We start from the raw sequence: 16,467 nt of genomic DNA on the forward strand, positions 1-16,467 counted from the left end.
AAGCACGCTGGGGGCGGGGAGCATGTTTCCCTTAGCCCCGATCTCTCCCGCAATACCTAATTTATGATGTTTATAACATTAAATAGTTTGAAAAAGGCGCTTTTGTATCATGGTATTTTTTTTAATGTAATCCTTGTTTGAAAGAAAAAGAGTTTATACATATATACATTTATATGTATAAAGGTAATTGATACATATTTATATACATACAGTACATGTATTTAGGGAAGAAAAGCTTTTGTGTACTATAGATCTAGTATTTTTTCTTTAAATTTATATACATACAGTACATGTATTTAGGGAAGAAAAGCTTTTGTGTACTATAGATCTAGTATTTTTTCTTTAAATGAAAAAGAGTTTAAACATAGCTCTAGGTTTATATTTCGTTTTCATTTTGCATGACATAACTGCATATATGTACCCCATATACCCATGCGAACCCAGCAATTGATTGCCATGACACTCAATCCAAAATAATTGAGAAGAAAGTTAATGCAAAGAAGCTAGCTAGAAGCAGCGCCAAGTGATACGCGTGACCAACACATGATTTATTTGAGCACCCATTTCTTGGGAGGAGATTTCAAGACAGAGAAGATTGGGAAATTCCCTTAAGCCGTAAACTTAAAACCAGTCGTCTTATTCCATGATCATATGAACTGCGAGATATTGTGTAGCTAAACGTCTTGTCATCAAGTCTATTGGTCGTTGCATTTACAGTACATGTTCTCGATGAGTCTATGATTTGACTGTGTATGCGGTATACCGGTATACGCGTACCTATTGCATTACATGATCCGAGACCGAGGCAAGAATGCTATGTTCGATCTGCTTTACTCTTGTAAAGACAAAACGCGTTAGTTCATATAATTCAGCTGCAATTTTCGTCGGCAATATCGTTTTTCGTCCTGTTTGATCTCAAAATCGGCACGTCAACTTTTCCCGTTCGAGCAACGTAATTTAAATTCACCGGTGGCCAACACACTTACACAGTGACTCAGTGCAGTCACTCACTCACAGACTGCCACACCACCACCACACCAGTTCAGATTCAAACTTGCATCATTGAGCCGAGGTGAGGTGACCACTATTACTTTAGCCTAAATTACTGCTTAGGTCTACTTAGTCTTGATTATCTGTACTTTTTCTAATTATTATATTGCTGTAGACCTATGTGCCCATATTCTTGGCCCAGGGGCCCACATTCTATTTCTAATTCTAACTTTTAGACATTGATTGATTTAGGTCTACATACACAGCCATCAGACCAGTACCAGGCCAGGGTTTCAACCTTCATTCATTCATGCATGCATCTTTAGAGATATGAGTGTGAGGTATTGTGAATGGATATTTGAAAGCGTGTTCACTCGTCACACAACATAACTCTTATTTTTATTTTAGCTACGAGGAAGCAAGGTTGCACTGACAATAAAATACATGAAAGAAAGTATTCCCTTTTCGTTAATTTATTGGGTACTGAACAAAGCTGACAATGCACTTGCAAAGTGCAGTCAAGCAAATATAGCAGACTTGAAAATGTGAATATTGCACGAAGATTACATAATGATTAAGGATGAGAATGAACATGAATAAATGCGATGTACATAATGACATTGAATGAATAGAGCTTACGACAGAATAGAAATGGCGTTGAAAGTCCAATGAAAATGAAGAGAGTTGAAAAGAACGAAGGAAGGGGCTCACGCGATGATGTGCGGAGGCTTGAAGGCGGAGATGCAGCTTCATTGTCGTGGCTGAAGAGCCGTGAAGAATCTCGACGCTGACGTCCGTGATGAAGATAGTGAAGAAGCTCTCAGGCGAGAAGAGAAGAGACGAGATGTGGCGCTCGACGACGGAACAGTGGGTCGTTCGATGTCGGAGGCGAAGAGTAGAAACGTAGACATGCAAAGCCGGCACTGGTGCTGAGTAGTAATAGTTGCTCGTTTGATGCGCCGGACTTTGATGAAGAAATGTTTAGATGAGCTGCGGTGAAATGATGAGCTCGTGAGTGGAAAGAGCTACCGGAACGAAGAAACTGGCAGCTCCCAGCGGAGAGTCAGGCGCCATGTCGGTGCTGACTATAACGTTCCACTGGGAGACTGCAGCCCGATGAACACGGCAGGGAAAGAGTAGACGTGCCGTAGAAGAAACGACAGGCACAGAAGAATAAAGCCTGGAGAGGAAATTATGGAGACGTCTTGACTCGACCAAGGTAAAAGCGGGAGTGAAGAAAAACCTCGTGGTGTTGAAAATACGCGGGGGAACGATGCGCGGAACCACGATGCTCGATTGGAGGAATGAACACACGTGGTCCGAATAATGAATATAAATAAGTACCGTGATGGAAAAATACAGGAGACATGAATGTACGGTGAAAGTAGGGCGAATGTAAGTAGGGCGAATGTAAGAGCCGCTACTTTACTCCCCTGCCAGAGTTGAAGCTGTGTATGCAATACACAGAGAAAAGGCGACAAAGATATAAATGAGCAAAGTACAAAATGTCACAAGAATCAATGGCTGATAAAAATGTAAAAGTGCATGTATTGTATAATATAGTGTATGCAGTAATTTACAACTGCCTAAGAAATGTACAAGCATGGCATGTTGAAAAAATGTAAACAACAAGCATGGTATGCGAACGGCTGTTTAGTTGCCAAAAATTGAACAGTGAGTATTGACATGGTATGCATCGAATAAACGTGTATAAATGCAAGAGCATAAAAACATTCGATACATAATCCAGAATGAATACATTTGATAAAACATTGCTAAGTCCAAAAAGTCTGGGAATAATAAAATCGTACAACCAAGCTTCAAAGTAAACGAGGGGTCACCACTTTAGAGATATGATTGGTGAACGTACTAGGCCTACATCATGACATAAAAAGGTAAATGGGCATTATCGAATGAATGTAATGACATAAATGGAGCTTACGACAATATGAAATGGCGTCGAAAGTCCAATGAAGATGAAGAGAGTTGAGAAGAACGAAGGAAGGGGCTCACGCGATGATGTGCGGAGGCTTGAAGGCGGAGATCACGTCGGGGTCACCACTTTAGAGATATGAGTGTGAGGTATTGTGAATGGATATTTGAAAGCGTGTTCACTCGTCACACAACATAACTCTTATTTTTATTTTAGCTACGAGGAAGCAAGGTTGCACTGACAATAAAATACATGAAAGAAAGTATTCCCTTTTCGTTAATTTATTGGGTACTGAACAAAGCTGACAATGCACTTGCAAAGTGCAGTCAAGCAAATATAGCAGACTTGAAAATGTGAATATTGCACGAAGATTACATAATGATTAAGGATGAGAATGAACATGAATAAATGCGATGTACATAATGACATTGAATGAATAGAGCTTACGACAGAATAGAAATGGCGTCGAAAGTCCAATGAAAATGAAGAGAGTTGAGAAGAACGAAGGAAGGGGCTCACGCGATGATGTGCGGAGGCTTGAAGGCGGAGATGCAGCTTCATTGTCGTGGCTGAAGAGCCGTGAAGAATCTCGACGCTGACGTCCGTGATGAAGATAGTGAAGAAGCTCTCAGGCGAGAAGAGAAGAGACGAGATGTGGCGCTCGACGACGGAACAGTGGGTCGTTCGATGTCGGAGGCGAAGAGTAGAAACGTAGACATGCAAAGCCGGCACTGGTGCTGAGTAGTAATAGTTGCTCGTTTGATGCGCCGGACTTTGATGAAGAAATGTTTAGATGAGCTGCGGTGAAATGATGAGCTCGTGAGTGGAAAGAGCTACCGGAACGAAGAAACTGGCAGCTCCCAGCGGAGAGTCAGGCGCCATGTCGGTGCTGACTATAACGTTCCACTGGGAGACTGCAGCCCGATGAACACGGCAGGGAAAGAGTAGACGTGCCGTAGAAGAAACGACAGGCACAGAAGAATAAAGCCTGGAGAGGAAATTATGGAGACGTCTTGACTCGACCAAGGTAAAAGCGGGAGTGAAGAAAAACCTCGTGGTGTTGAAAATACGCGGGGGAACGATGCGCGGAACCACGATGCTCGATTGGAGGAATGAACACACGTGGTCCGAATAATGAATATAAATAAGTACCGTGATGGAAAAATACAGGAGACATGAATGTACGGTGAAAGTAGGGCGAATGTAAGTAGGGCGAATGTAAGAGCCGCTACACATCAATAAATATGATTTGTACACTTATTGACTTAATTGATTTAAGCTTGGATGGTGTTATGATTTAAAAATAAAATTTGTTTCAACAATGATTTTCTGTATGTACATGTACGAGCGATATAATGTCTATATTATCAATACTTCAAAACTGATATGAATATTTTGCTGGTAAAAATCATATTTTGATTGAAACATGTTGAGCACCATGATGATTCATAAATGATTATGATTCATACTGCACATGGTATGCAAGCCCAAGAAATTTAATAACGCATCTAGCAGCATTGTCCATGTCCACAGCCTGGACTTGTTTCCGTGTCGCGCGCCCATTTCTCAGCTGAGAAAATAACACACTCTCAATGCAACGCTGAACCCAAGACAGTCCTTGCCTATTATTCTCTACCCCTTTTCGACGGTTGTTTTGGAGCATCGCGTGATGAGTGGAGATGCCGCGCTGTGTGAGGGAAGCGTGTAATCAAAGAATCACAAAATATATAAAAACAGACAGAATCTGGACTACTAGTACTAGCAATACAGCCCATACAGAATATGGTAGATCTGTGTCATGTATATATTTACATGAAAGACAAATTGGGGGGGGGGGGGGGGGTCACCTGACACAGCCAAAGACTTCTTCCTATCATGTGATATGTGTCAACGCACCTTTTGAATGTCTGCAAGTATTGCTACTACAGGCTTGTAGTATACTTTATAACACAAAAACTATTACAAATTTGTTTATTTCTAGCAAATTTTATCACTGGGTATCGTAAGCACCACAGACGTTAAGAATGTTCCCGCCTTTATCACATTCTGGTGACAATTTATGTTTTAAGGATGATTTACTTTTTAGGTTTCTCAGAGTTTTCATGTAATTGAGTGTGTAATTGATTCACATGCGTTTTGATTCCTTACAAGTTTAATTTTAATATTTGTTAATGAATTGTGATTTGTGGTGAACAAAATTAAGGTTGAGTAGCCTTCTAAAGTAGATGAAGCTGTCCCCTTGGCAGTGTGATCTTACAAAATATGTGGTGTACATCTAGTAGATATACCTACCATAAACATTAGCCACTTTTTATATCGTCATTTTTTGTGAAAAGATGCTTGAAATGATGACTACAAAGAACATTTTTGTTAGAATGTAATTTTTTGCAGAAATTGAACTGAACAATATCATATTGTCATAATAATACCTTTTGACAGATTCATGAAATGTTGAAAGCACCAAAATTTATTTGTAAATTTGCTCATTTGGTAGAGCAGTGGTCTTGTAATCCAGCAACCCGGGTTCGAAACCCAGGTGATGCGCTAGTGCCCTTTGGTAAGGCATTAATCCTCACTACCAGGTCCCTCGGTCTCGGAGAGGACCAAAACTCGGCGGTCCTCTGGTTGCTAACTAACAAGCATTTATGCTTTCTTAGCACTCAGGTAAAATAACCACTACTACTCTCTCTAATTGTTAAACCAAAAATTAGCAGAGTATCTCTTGTTTCTACTTGAAGGGTAGGTGAGGAACGAGAATGGCAGCTAAAGCTCCTGCCAAGAAGAGTGATCGAGGTGGGTCGAGTAGAGTCCTGGGGAAGCTCAAGAAGAGCATAGAAGCTGGAGATTACTACGAAGCTCATCAGATGTACAGGACTCTCTACTTCAGGTAAACACCCATTCATGGAAGAACCTCTTGTATGTGGGGCTTTGAAAACTTGGCAATATCTCCACGATATACACTGTTACCATTACACATTATGGTCCATATTCTAGTATTTCTACTAATACAATTAAACCTGACCCTGAATCTAAGATCAGTTTTAACTAAGGAAAACTTTTAAAGACAAGGTTTAGCCCAGGGTCATGTTTAAATTGCACTAGAGTTCTGTTCAAAGCAGTGTCTTTATTTTGCTGCGGCATGTTTGTATTGCTTTGTGTTTTTGGTTGTTGTTTTGGGGGTTTGTAATAACTTTTACATAGTTTAAAAAAAATATATTTTAAAGGTCTTGAAACCATTAACTGGCTTATATCTTTATTTAATTTCTAATATTTTAACTACAATACACAAGTTTCTGGTAAATTTTGTGTTTTTACCAACAACTGTATCCTGTAATCTTTGATTCTCAGATACATGACACAGAAGAAGCATGCAGAAGCCATAGAAATGCTTTACTCAGGAGCATCTCTTCTATTACAACACAATCAGGTAAAGGAAAACTATTTCATGCATTCATTATAAAGTAATTTATACCTTTTCCTTAAAAGATTTAAGAATGTTGAAAAATGAATTTCCCTAATTTATTTGTATTGCTTAATATTGGTTAGAACACGACTCCTGGAAAAACCTGCACTTGATAATTTGCCTTTCCAAAGATTTTTCTTCCTTTCTTTTTATCTGTCAATGACACATATTTCGTGTTATGGTTATTCTGCTCAGCGATGGAAATCTCACAAATACGATTTTATGATTCAAATTACAGAAATATGTCATTTCAAAATGGATAAAGGTAACAATTTTGTTATCAGTAGTGTGCAGTTTAAGGTCAACATGGATTCGACCCCCCCCCCCCCCTCCTTAACAAAGTCATAATGTGGAAGGTTGTGTCTGTGAAGCTGATAATATAGAACATCATTTATTTACTCATTTTTCATCTCTCCAGCACATGAGTGGAGCTGATCTTAGTCTTCTGTTGATAGAGGCCTTAGAGAGCGCAGAAGCACCCATCTCAAAAGAAAATATTTGTAAGTCTCTCTATTTTTTCTCCTGTCTCTCTCTCTCTCTTTTCTCCTCTCCCTCTCTCTCTCTTTTCTCCTCTCCCTCTCTCTCTCTTTTCTCCTGTCTCTCTCTCTTTCTCCTCTCTCTCTCTTTCTCCTCTCTCTCTCTTTCTCCTCTCTCTCTTTCCTCCTCTCCCTCTCTCTCCTTCCCTTCCTCCCTTACCTCCTTCTGTCACTGTGTCCTTTTCTGTTGTGTAATGTACGTCTGGGCCAGTATGGAGTAACCCGTCCGGGGTCCGGTGTCATAAAACTTGTTATCAATAACTAATGCTAAATTTCTATGACAAATTTGCTCTCAGCCAATCAAATGCCATAATTTCAGTTGCTTGTAACAGAAATTGTAACTTGTTATTGATAACAAGTTTAATGAAAAAGGGCCCAGGTGCCATGGGCAACAAGCCAGAGCTTTAGTGCCCTTATATTTAGATTTTGACCAGATATAGTGTATGACTTTGAACAAAATTTGTTGCTTTAAGTTTGTTTAGTTCCATGAACTCAAATCTGTGAATTTCATCCTTTTCACCATTTGGTATTTCAGCAGGGTGTAATCATTTTATCAAATATGTAGTGATTAGGCGATCCACAGAATAATTATCAATTTATCTATTTAATTTTTCTTTCAGAATAGTTTAAGTAACAAACAAATACTATCAATAGTTCACAAGATCACTTTTAACTGAATTACTTTACCTACCAACTGACTCAGAAAGATCCCAGTACGGATGAGTCACCTCTTTTAGGATAGTGTCATTAAAGGTCGGTTGCTAGACCTAAATAATCATATCGGATTGATACATGTTTGCTGTTTTTCTTCCGTTTCGTAGCAAGAATTGGTAGCTTGGGAAAGTATTTACTTCCAGAGGCTCCGGAGAGAGGGAAGTTCATCGTGGCAGCCATTAAGTGGTCTCAGAAGGATAATAAAAAAGGTGATCCAGAACTCCACAAAGAGTTTGCCAACATGCTGTGGCAGGGTAAGTACCTGTATAGTAATATCAATGATAATAATAATAATAATAATATGAATTTATAACACGTATCGGAAACTTTCGATCAAGGCGTGACAAAAATGAATATGTAGGTTACACAAAAAAGCCCAACAGATAATATTTCTACATGTAATTAAAATTAAATCTAAGATGAAAAGGAAATCAAATCATTGAGAGGGATGCGATGTTATAATAGAATTGCTATAAGAGTTGAAACTTATGCAAGCAAGAAACTTTGACAGATTTCAAGAGTTGTCCAAGGCCCTGTCTTATCAAGATTTGCGATTGATCCAAATCAATCTCATGTCCTCTTATCAATCGCAGGTTTGCAGTCTCCTTTCTCTTATGTACATAGTTGCGATTGATATAATTCGCAAATAAGTTGCAATTAATCACGTTTGTATATAAGGTGAGGCCAAGATTTGCAAAAAATTATGCCTTTGAATAATCAAATCACATCAATGAATGTTTGCAATATGCAAAAACTATCTTGCTTGAAAACAGACATTGTTATCGATTTGCCATTTACTAAATCATCTTTATCATCCTAATTCTCAAATTAATAATAATAATAATAATATTTAATTTTTATATAGCGCTTAATACAAATGTCTCTAAGCGCTTTACAAATATTCTATTACCTTCTAGGGATATGCGAGATATGATTCCCCTTCTTTAATCAATTACATTGGATATTTTTGGTGAAAGAGTAGAATTTGGATATTTCAACACTTGTAAATAAGGCTTGTAACTGATGTGATTTTCATGTGCTTCTTGATCCTTATTTCACTGTAAAAAAAATGTACATGTAATAGCATGAAACACAAATCCAGTTCATTGCCTTTTCGTATATATTTTTTCAACCATATATATTCATGGCATTATACGACACCACTATAAGTCTTAATAAGAATATATACTAACCAAAATATCCAAAATATAGATCATCCCTCCAGCTCACACTAGACAACTTAATAGATCATATGTAATATAATCGTCTTTCATCTCTCCACTGTCTCTTTCAGAGAAGAACTATTTTGAAGCTCGTTATCACTTCTTGCGATCTACGGACGGCAAGGGCTGTGCCTTAATGCTTGTGGAATATCAGCTCAGTAAAGGATATGGAAGTGAGGCCGATATGTTTGTAGCTCAAGCAGTACTTCAGTAAGTTCAGATGAATTATGGATGGAATTGGTATTGGAATCTTTTGTGTTATATCTTTTTTCTAAGTGCATAGAGATTTTACTATTATTGGTAATGTTGACGCACATTTATCCACTGTCCATAAAGTGAAAACATTTGTTAACGTCATTGAAATGTTAACATGAGCAAGATATATTTTCTACGGAAAAAGTGGCCCCCCCCCCCCCCCCCTTTAAAAAAAAAAAGTTGAAAAAATAGAAAAATAAATAAAAATGAATGAATAAAAAGATAGACAGGTAAATACTTAATTACTGTATGATTGTTTTTTTTTTGTGTGGGTAAGCTGTATTCACATTACCAGGGTAATAATAAAGCTATAAAGCATGAACAGACATAATTGTTTGCTATAATATTTCGGATTATTCTTATCATGTTCTGCCTTCTCATATATTCCTAGATACCTGTGCCTAAGGAATAAGACGACAGCATCACTCACATTACAAGTCTACACTGAGAATCATCCTGCAATTAAGGCTGGACCTCCCTTTATCTTACCTCTCCTTAACTTCATGTGGCTCTTACTCCTGGCAATCAAAACGTAAGTCAGATGGAGTGATGAATTCTCTTCTGTATTTAACCTTTGAATGACAAATCTCAGCCCAGGATTTCAACAGTCTATCATATGTTTGGACCAGGAATTCTTAGATTCTTCTTCTCAATTTAACAATGAAACGTTGAATTGAAATGGAAATTCGACAAATGATTTTTTTGTAAATTTTAATATTTGTAAATTCTTGAAAATTGTTAGGTGTAAAAGGCGTATTTGAGTGTTATTGGGTTTTTAAAGACATTTACCAGTTGTATATGATTATTTACATTTTGGGACCTACCTTTGACATTATCCCCAATATGTGTTTACTTTTTTCCATTAGGTTTCAATTCGTTTCCATTTCTTAAATCGCCATTGCCTTTGTTATTTGTTTGACGAATTGTCTTTTGTATTTTGATTTGTCACAATTATTTGCCTCATAGGCTTTTTATTTATTTGTACACTTTTGTACTTTTATTGTTGTGGAAAATAAAATGACCTTTATAAAAGCTCCAAAGCAAGATTGAACCCTGGGTCATTGTTTGAGCAGCAATAGAGAGCGGACCGTTAGACTAATATCTGCCTAAGGGGTATATGTGACACGTTATACAGGGCCTTGTTATGATAATTTGGCACTTACTTGAACATATTTCTCTTTATTTCTCTCTTTCATTCTCTCTCTCTCTCTCTCTCTTTGTCTCTCTCTCCTTTCCTTTCCTCTCCCTCTCCTTGTCTCTGCAGTCAGAAGTTAACTGCCTTCACCGTGCTTTGTGAGAAGTACCAGCCGTCTCTGCAGCGGGATCCAACGTATGCAGCGTACCTTGATAAGATAGGCCAGGTCTTCTTTGGATTACCTCCTCCAATGCCTACCGGTAGACAAGGTTTTATAGGTCAGTAGTCCACCGTTAACCCTAGTCCAGACAGTATCTGGCCAATTTAATTTGAACAATCTCCACTAACACATTGCAATCTCCTCCTACTTACTCACTACCAGCCGAAGGTGGTGTGATCTGCAAATAAGGAAACCCGGCGGAAAAAAAAACTGGGCGTATGTATTTGTTGTTAACACCATCTTCGGCGGCTTAGACACTCTCCATGTTATTAGTGCATCAGGATGGTCTAAAACCAACCCACAATCAGATGTACTCAGATAGCCATGATAAATACCTCCTGCTCTATCTTTGTGGTCCAACAAATCTTTTCCTTATTTTAATAATCAACATTAAATATCTTAAAATCATAAGTTTGGAAGAATTTTTTTTTTCATGAGATGGTTCTTAGTGATGCATAAATCTTTAAACAATCAAACCTGCTTTAGTGACGACCTGTCTTCAAAGACCACATGTCATGTTTCCCTTGAAAATGGTTTCTCATTGAAACATGTACTAAAGGAACCTGTCTACAAAGACCATTTTTTGTGTTTCCCTTGGGCATTTGCTATGGACAGGTTTGACTGTATCTGTGTAAGCTTACCGGTATACATATCCTTGAAATTCTTGATAATAAAAATATTTTAATAGGAAACATTAAATACAAGAATACATCTTTGTTTCCATTTATGCAGGTAACCTTATTTCAAATCTGTTTGGTGGCGAAGGCGGTGATGATGACGATGATGATGAGGGTCTAGCTGCATCTCCTCCTGCCTTCATGGTCGAGGACTTGGATTAAAATTAGGTTTATTAGTAAATGAATACAAGACAATAATAATAAGAGTTATATTCTTTGTTTCTTTTTTTACCTTGAATTTGATGTTCTTTTACCTCTTCATTTCTCTTTCTTTCCCTCTCTCTTTATCCTCTCTTTCTCTCTCCCCCTTTTGCTCTCCCAATCTTCCTCTCTCTATCTATTTATCGCTCTTTCCCTCTGTCACTCTTCTCCCATTCTCTCTCTCCCTTTCCCTCTCTCTCTGTCCCTTTCTCTTCTATCTCTTCCTATCTATCTCTCTTTTCCTCTCCCTTTCTCCCTTTCTCTCTCTCTTTCTAATATTGAAGTGTGTAAACTGATTACAAGATATTTCATTTTTCTTTTTCAATTATCATTGATTCTTGGACTTCCATTCAATATTGCACACCTTTGTGCATGTTACAAAATGTACCTGTGTTATGTGGATTGATTCACCATTCTAAAGAGTACACAAATAGCCCATCATCATATATGAAATGTTACATATGGCGCGTACTGAGGAATTGTTGAAATGGGTTCCTCTTCTGATTTAGTCACTGAATGTTAATACCAGGAAAATCAATCAAAATAGTGACAATAATTCCAGCTATTTGACCGTGGTTATCGGTCACCTAATTCAAACTTCTAGCAATGTTTCTGCATCAGATATAATAAGTTGTCCTATTTAATGCTGACAATTACGTGTACTGGTACAATTCCATTTTCAATATGCTTTAGCCTAATGTTGATTGGTTTTAAGCATTTGTAGTGGCATTAAAAGAAATCTCTTTGTAAAGAAGTTCGTTTTTGGTACGTGCTTTCGAGGAAGCCTGCATTGCTATGTTTTTATTTCATTGGTTTGGATAATTCAGATTGATTTAATTGGAAGTTGTACATGTTTGTGTATGGTTTATTAATGTGTTTGGCAGCTGTAGAGTTGAACAGTGACTCGATTCTAAACAATGCAGCAATGTATAACATCTTCCCAATGCTCATGTAACATGCTTTATGCTAAAAATAATTTGTCAATACTAAATGTAAGTTTACTATATTCATTTTCATGAATAGAAAGCTATATGGAACCTCTGAAAATACAGTGTACATGATTACAGGGTGTAATTCCAGATTTATTAATATTTGAAGTGAGAAGTGAAATGTACTTTACTATAAGTTAAAGATCCTGATTATGAACATATTCTTACATTATATAGTATAGTGGCTGGAAAAGACAAAAGGTGGAGGTTAATAATGGGATATTTATAATAATAATAATAATAATAAATTACATTTATATAGCGCTTAATACAAAGTTTCTAAGCGCTTAACAAAAAATTAAATTAAAGTAATAAAATATTGGATGGCTTTGAGTGTGATACAAGAATAGATCCCTCGAGCTATGACATGGCGAGAGCAATCTATTCTTGTATCACACGTAAACAAAGCCATACAATATTATTATTATTATCTTCATCAGGTTGACTAGCAAAATAACAAAATTTGACTTGCCTCAGTAAATTGGCTTTGTTTTCAAGTGATATCTATATCGATAGTTGAAGTTCCTAGATGACTGAGCAATACACAAAAACAATATTGATCAGTCATCCGGCTACTGCACTAAAGATATTAAATACACTGATCTATTGTACCACTTAGAAGCCTTATTTAGATAATAATTTTTAATACTGTTGCCTCTTGTAGGATAAAGTTGTGATTACATAAAAACTCCACACTTCACACTTTGATCTTCAGTCGATGACCATCTCATTTGAAGAGAATTATATTTGATTTTTTAGTAGCGTTTGATCACAACTGCTGATGCAAGTGGCCTATGATTAAGCTTTTAATACACTGTTTAATGTGAGGGGAATGGGGCTTTGGGGTAGAATTTACTTGGAATTGCGACAATATTGTGAGAAGAAAGGCGCCTAATTAGGTATTTTGTTAAGAAATTGACTTCGTGGAAAGTTTCAGTCATTTCAATTGTAGATTTGCTAAATGGATCTAAGAAACTATTGGAAATTTGTTTTCTTTTACATACATTTTTGCTCGTTATTGTTAAACACATACATTCTAAGTACTTCAGGGATTAGTATGTGCATTATTTATTCACTATGTGAAAATACAGGCCTAATGCAGTATGCCCCATTAAGTTGCTCATACCTGTTCAACATATACTTTAGCTTAATACTACTGGATATATTGTAATTATGATGATGGCAAAGTACGTCTCGCCATAGTCCTTTTGTGTTGATGTCATTTCATTGTGCATGCACTTTCCTCAAATTTACACATACCTGTTCAATGGGAGCACAACACACCTATCAAAACTGTATGTCAGTTATGTTTGGACAATTTGGCAAGTACATTTCATTGTTATACGTTTGTTGATAGGCAATCTCAAACAGTAATAACGGTGATATAAATATAAAGATTTGGTGGGGTAATGGGTAATATAGTTTTGTTACCTTGCCAATGTTTTATGCGATCAGTCAGTTATCATATTTTTTGTAATACTTTGATCTATGTAAAATTCTTTACCATAAACATGTTTTCCTTATCATTTACAAAATAAATATTATCTATCAATAATTCCATCGACTTGTCCTATAGTTTGATTTTGAATGTAAGCCTTAGGCCTAAAATTAAAAAACTTGTTGTATTGCCCTTTAGGTGCCAAAACATGGGTCAGTCGGGCGGAAAAGATTTTTATGCCTCTGTTACGAAGTAGCCGGAGGCATTATGTTTTCGGGTTGTCCGTCCGTCCGTACGTCCCGTTCTCGTGATCGCGTTATCTGAAGAACTGATTGATGGATACCTGCCAAACTTTGGTCATGTATGTATCTTGCAGAGCCGATGAACTGATTAGATTTTGGGGTCACGAGGTCAAAGGTCAAAGGTCACAGGGCTCATTATGTATGCAAAAACAGCTCGTGATCGCGTTATCTCAAGAACCGATTGATGGATTCCTGCCAAACTTTGGTCATGTATGTATCTTGCAGAGCCGATGAACTGATTAGATTTTGGGGTCACGAGGTCAAAGGTCAAAGGTCACAGGGCTCACATACCTGCCAACCACCCCGATTTAGGCGGAGTTCCTCCGCTTTTTACATACCAACTCCGAATTCCGAGTGCATGCCTCAAAACTCCGATTTTTTTAAAAAAAAAATTTTTAATTTTTATTATTTTTTTTTTTTTATTTTTTTTTTTTTTTAATAATTTTTTTTTTAGAGTGTAATGCACTTGGAGAGTATATAGCTATTATGTTTGTATGTTCATGTAAAGGTGCTCAATAAATACCAATATGTATGTATGTATGTATAAGACTAAAGCATAACACAGCACTGATAACCAGATCACGCCGACATCCGCGCTCGCGCTCATAGAAGATGTACACAGCGCAGCCCGAACGTGATCGTTAGTTACGCAGTCACCCCCTGTGTACCCCCCCCCCCCAATCTATGGGCTACTACCCCAATCCTTCGGTGGTTCGCGACCTCGTAGTCCATCCAGAAAAATTTACTCCTAATTTCTCTTGTCTCAGGTTGGCAGGTATGGGCTCATTATGTATGCAAAAACAGCTCGTGATCGCGTTATCTCAAGAACCGATTGATGGATTCCTGCCAAACTTAGGTCATGTATGTTACTTGCAGAGCCGATGAACTGATTAGATTTTGGGGTCTTGGTCAAGGTCAAAGGTCATGCGGCTCATTATGTATGCAAAAAATAGCTTGTGATCGCATTATCATTAGAACAGATTGATGGATTCCTGCCAAACTTAGATCATGGGATGTATCTTGCAGAGCCAATGAACTGAGTAGATTCTTGGGTCATGAGGTCAAAGGTCAAATGTCATGGGCTCATTATGTATGCAAAAATAGCTTGTGAAGGCATTCTCATTAGAACTGACAGATGGATTACTATTTAACTCAGGACATCTTGCAGAGCCAATGAACTGAGTACATTTTAGGGTCATGAGGTCAAAGATCAAAGGGTCATATATGTATATGAGAAATTGCTTTTTGGTTTGTAAACTTGCTCTATGACGGAGGCATCATTTTCGACTGCGCGCAGTCGAAGTTCCATCTAGTTTTTTTTTAAACTTTTTTTTGTCACCCTCTTTGGGCCGATATTTTTTCTTCACTTTTGAATCTTTTTTTTCTTTTTTTTTTTCACGCCCTCTTTTGGCTGTTATTTCTCAGTTTTTAATGCTTTAATGTAATACATGTGTTTCAGCGTCATCATTCCATTCTAATTGTTTTATTCAATTTTTCTCGAAAGCAGAAGTGTTTTAGGGGCCAAATTTTCTAGTGCTTATAATACATCTACGGGGCATTCAAGTATATAAAAATTGTAAAGAGTCGCTTCCACCCAATTTTCAATTTTTTTTTTTCCTCAAAACTTTGTTACCTTTAATATCCACTCTTTGAAAACTCGATTTGAGACTGTCAGGCACTATATCAACGGATCCCAAATTGATTAAAAAAATTATAATTTGTCTCGATGTATATGTCCTTTCATCTCGTCTTTACGTTATTTTCAATGTTTTTTAGTGCCTTCAAAATGTGTCATGAATATAAAAGTGTTGTGAGCCTTTCCGTAGAAAACTCTTAACAGCGACCGTCTCCCAAATCTCCCTGGTTTCTAGCTGGTGCAGTGCATGGTATAAACACGTACACTAGGCAGGGTCTACTTGCATGTTTACGCTCATAGGATTTTGAAACTAGGGCAGAAGACAAGTGAGAATTTGGGAATATTTTGATTTAATGCACTTGAACTTGAACCATTAATAAAAAAAAAATTATAAAAAAACGGTTTAAAAAAAAACTTTTTTAAAATGCCGACCGAAGATTTTCAGATTTTTGGGTCGGTTGCAAAGGGCAATACAACAAGTTTTTATTTTAGGCCTTATGAAGAGCTCTCTTCCTTCCTCTCTCTATTCCCATCTCACATTTTTCATCTCATTCTGTCATGTCCAAATCTTAAAAACTCTGTGAGTCCAAAAGAAAGAATTAAAAATTTATGTTTTCTTTGTACAACACAATAATACAAGTTTTGTATTATTTCATCAATACTCGTCTTCAAGCGTATTTATTTTGAGAGTCCTTGCAGAGTTGAGTGTTATATGTCAATCGTTACACCATTTAAGTGAAATTTGGCCATCAAAT

General features: G+C 37.1%; 1 protein-coding gene across 2 annotated transcripts; it reads left to right on the forward strand.

Moving 5' to 3' along the window:
• Positions 1-442: 442 nt before the first annotated feature.
• LOC581255 (Golgi to ER traffic protein 4 homolog) lies at positions 443-12,394 on the forward strand. 2 transcript variants are annotated; one of them, XM_030984002.1, is made up of 9 exons: positions 443-1,072; positions 5,663-5,810; positions 6,272-6,350; positions 6,805-6,886; positions 7,744-7,890; positions 8,931-9,069; positions 9,506-9,646; positions 10,379-10,527; positions 11,202-12,394. In XM_030984002.1, exons 2-9 carry the CDS (start codon positions 5,680-5,682, stop codon positions 11,306-11,308), a joined length of 975 nt encoding a protein of 324 aa, XP_030839862.1. In that variant the 5' UTR covers positions 443-1,072; positions 5,663-5,679; the 3' UTR covers positions 11,309-12,394. The 2 variants fall into 2 exon arrangements, with proteins under 2 accessions (XP_030839862.1, XP_030839861.1); XM_030984001.1 differs by having other exon boundaries at positions 444-1,072; positions 5,667-5,810.
• The last annotated feature ends 4,073 nt before the right edge of the window (positions 12,395-16,467 follow it).

This window comes from Strongylocentrotus purpuratus, unplaced genomic scaffold (assembly GCF_000002235.5).
Source record: "Strongylocentrotus purpuratus isolate Spur 01 unplaced genomic scaffold, Spur_5.0 spur5_scaffold_14, whole genome shotgun sequence".
Classification (NCBI taxonomy): Eukaryota; Metazoa; Echinodermata; class Echinoidea; order Camarodonta; family Strongylocentrotidae; genus Strongylocentrotus; species Strongylocentrotus purpuratus.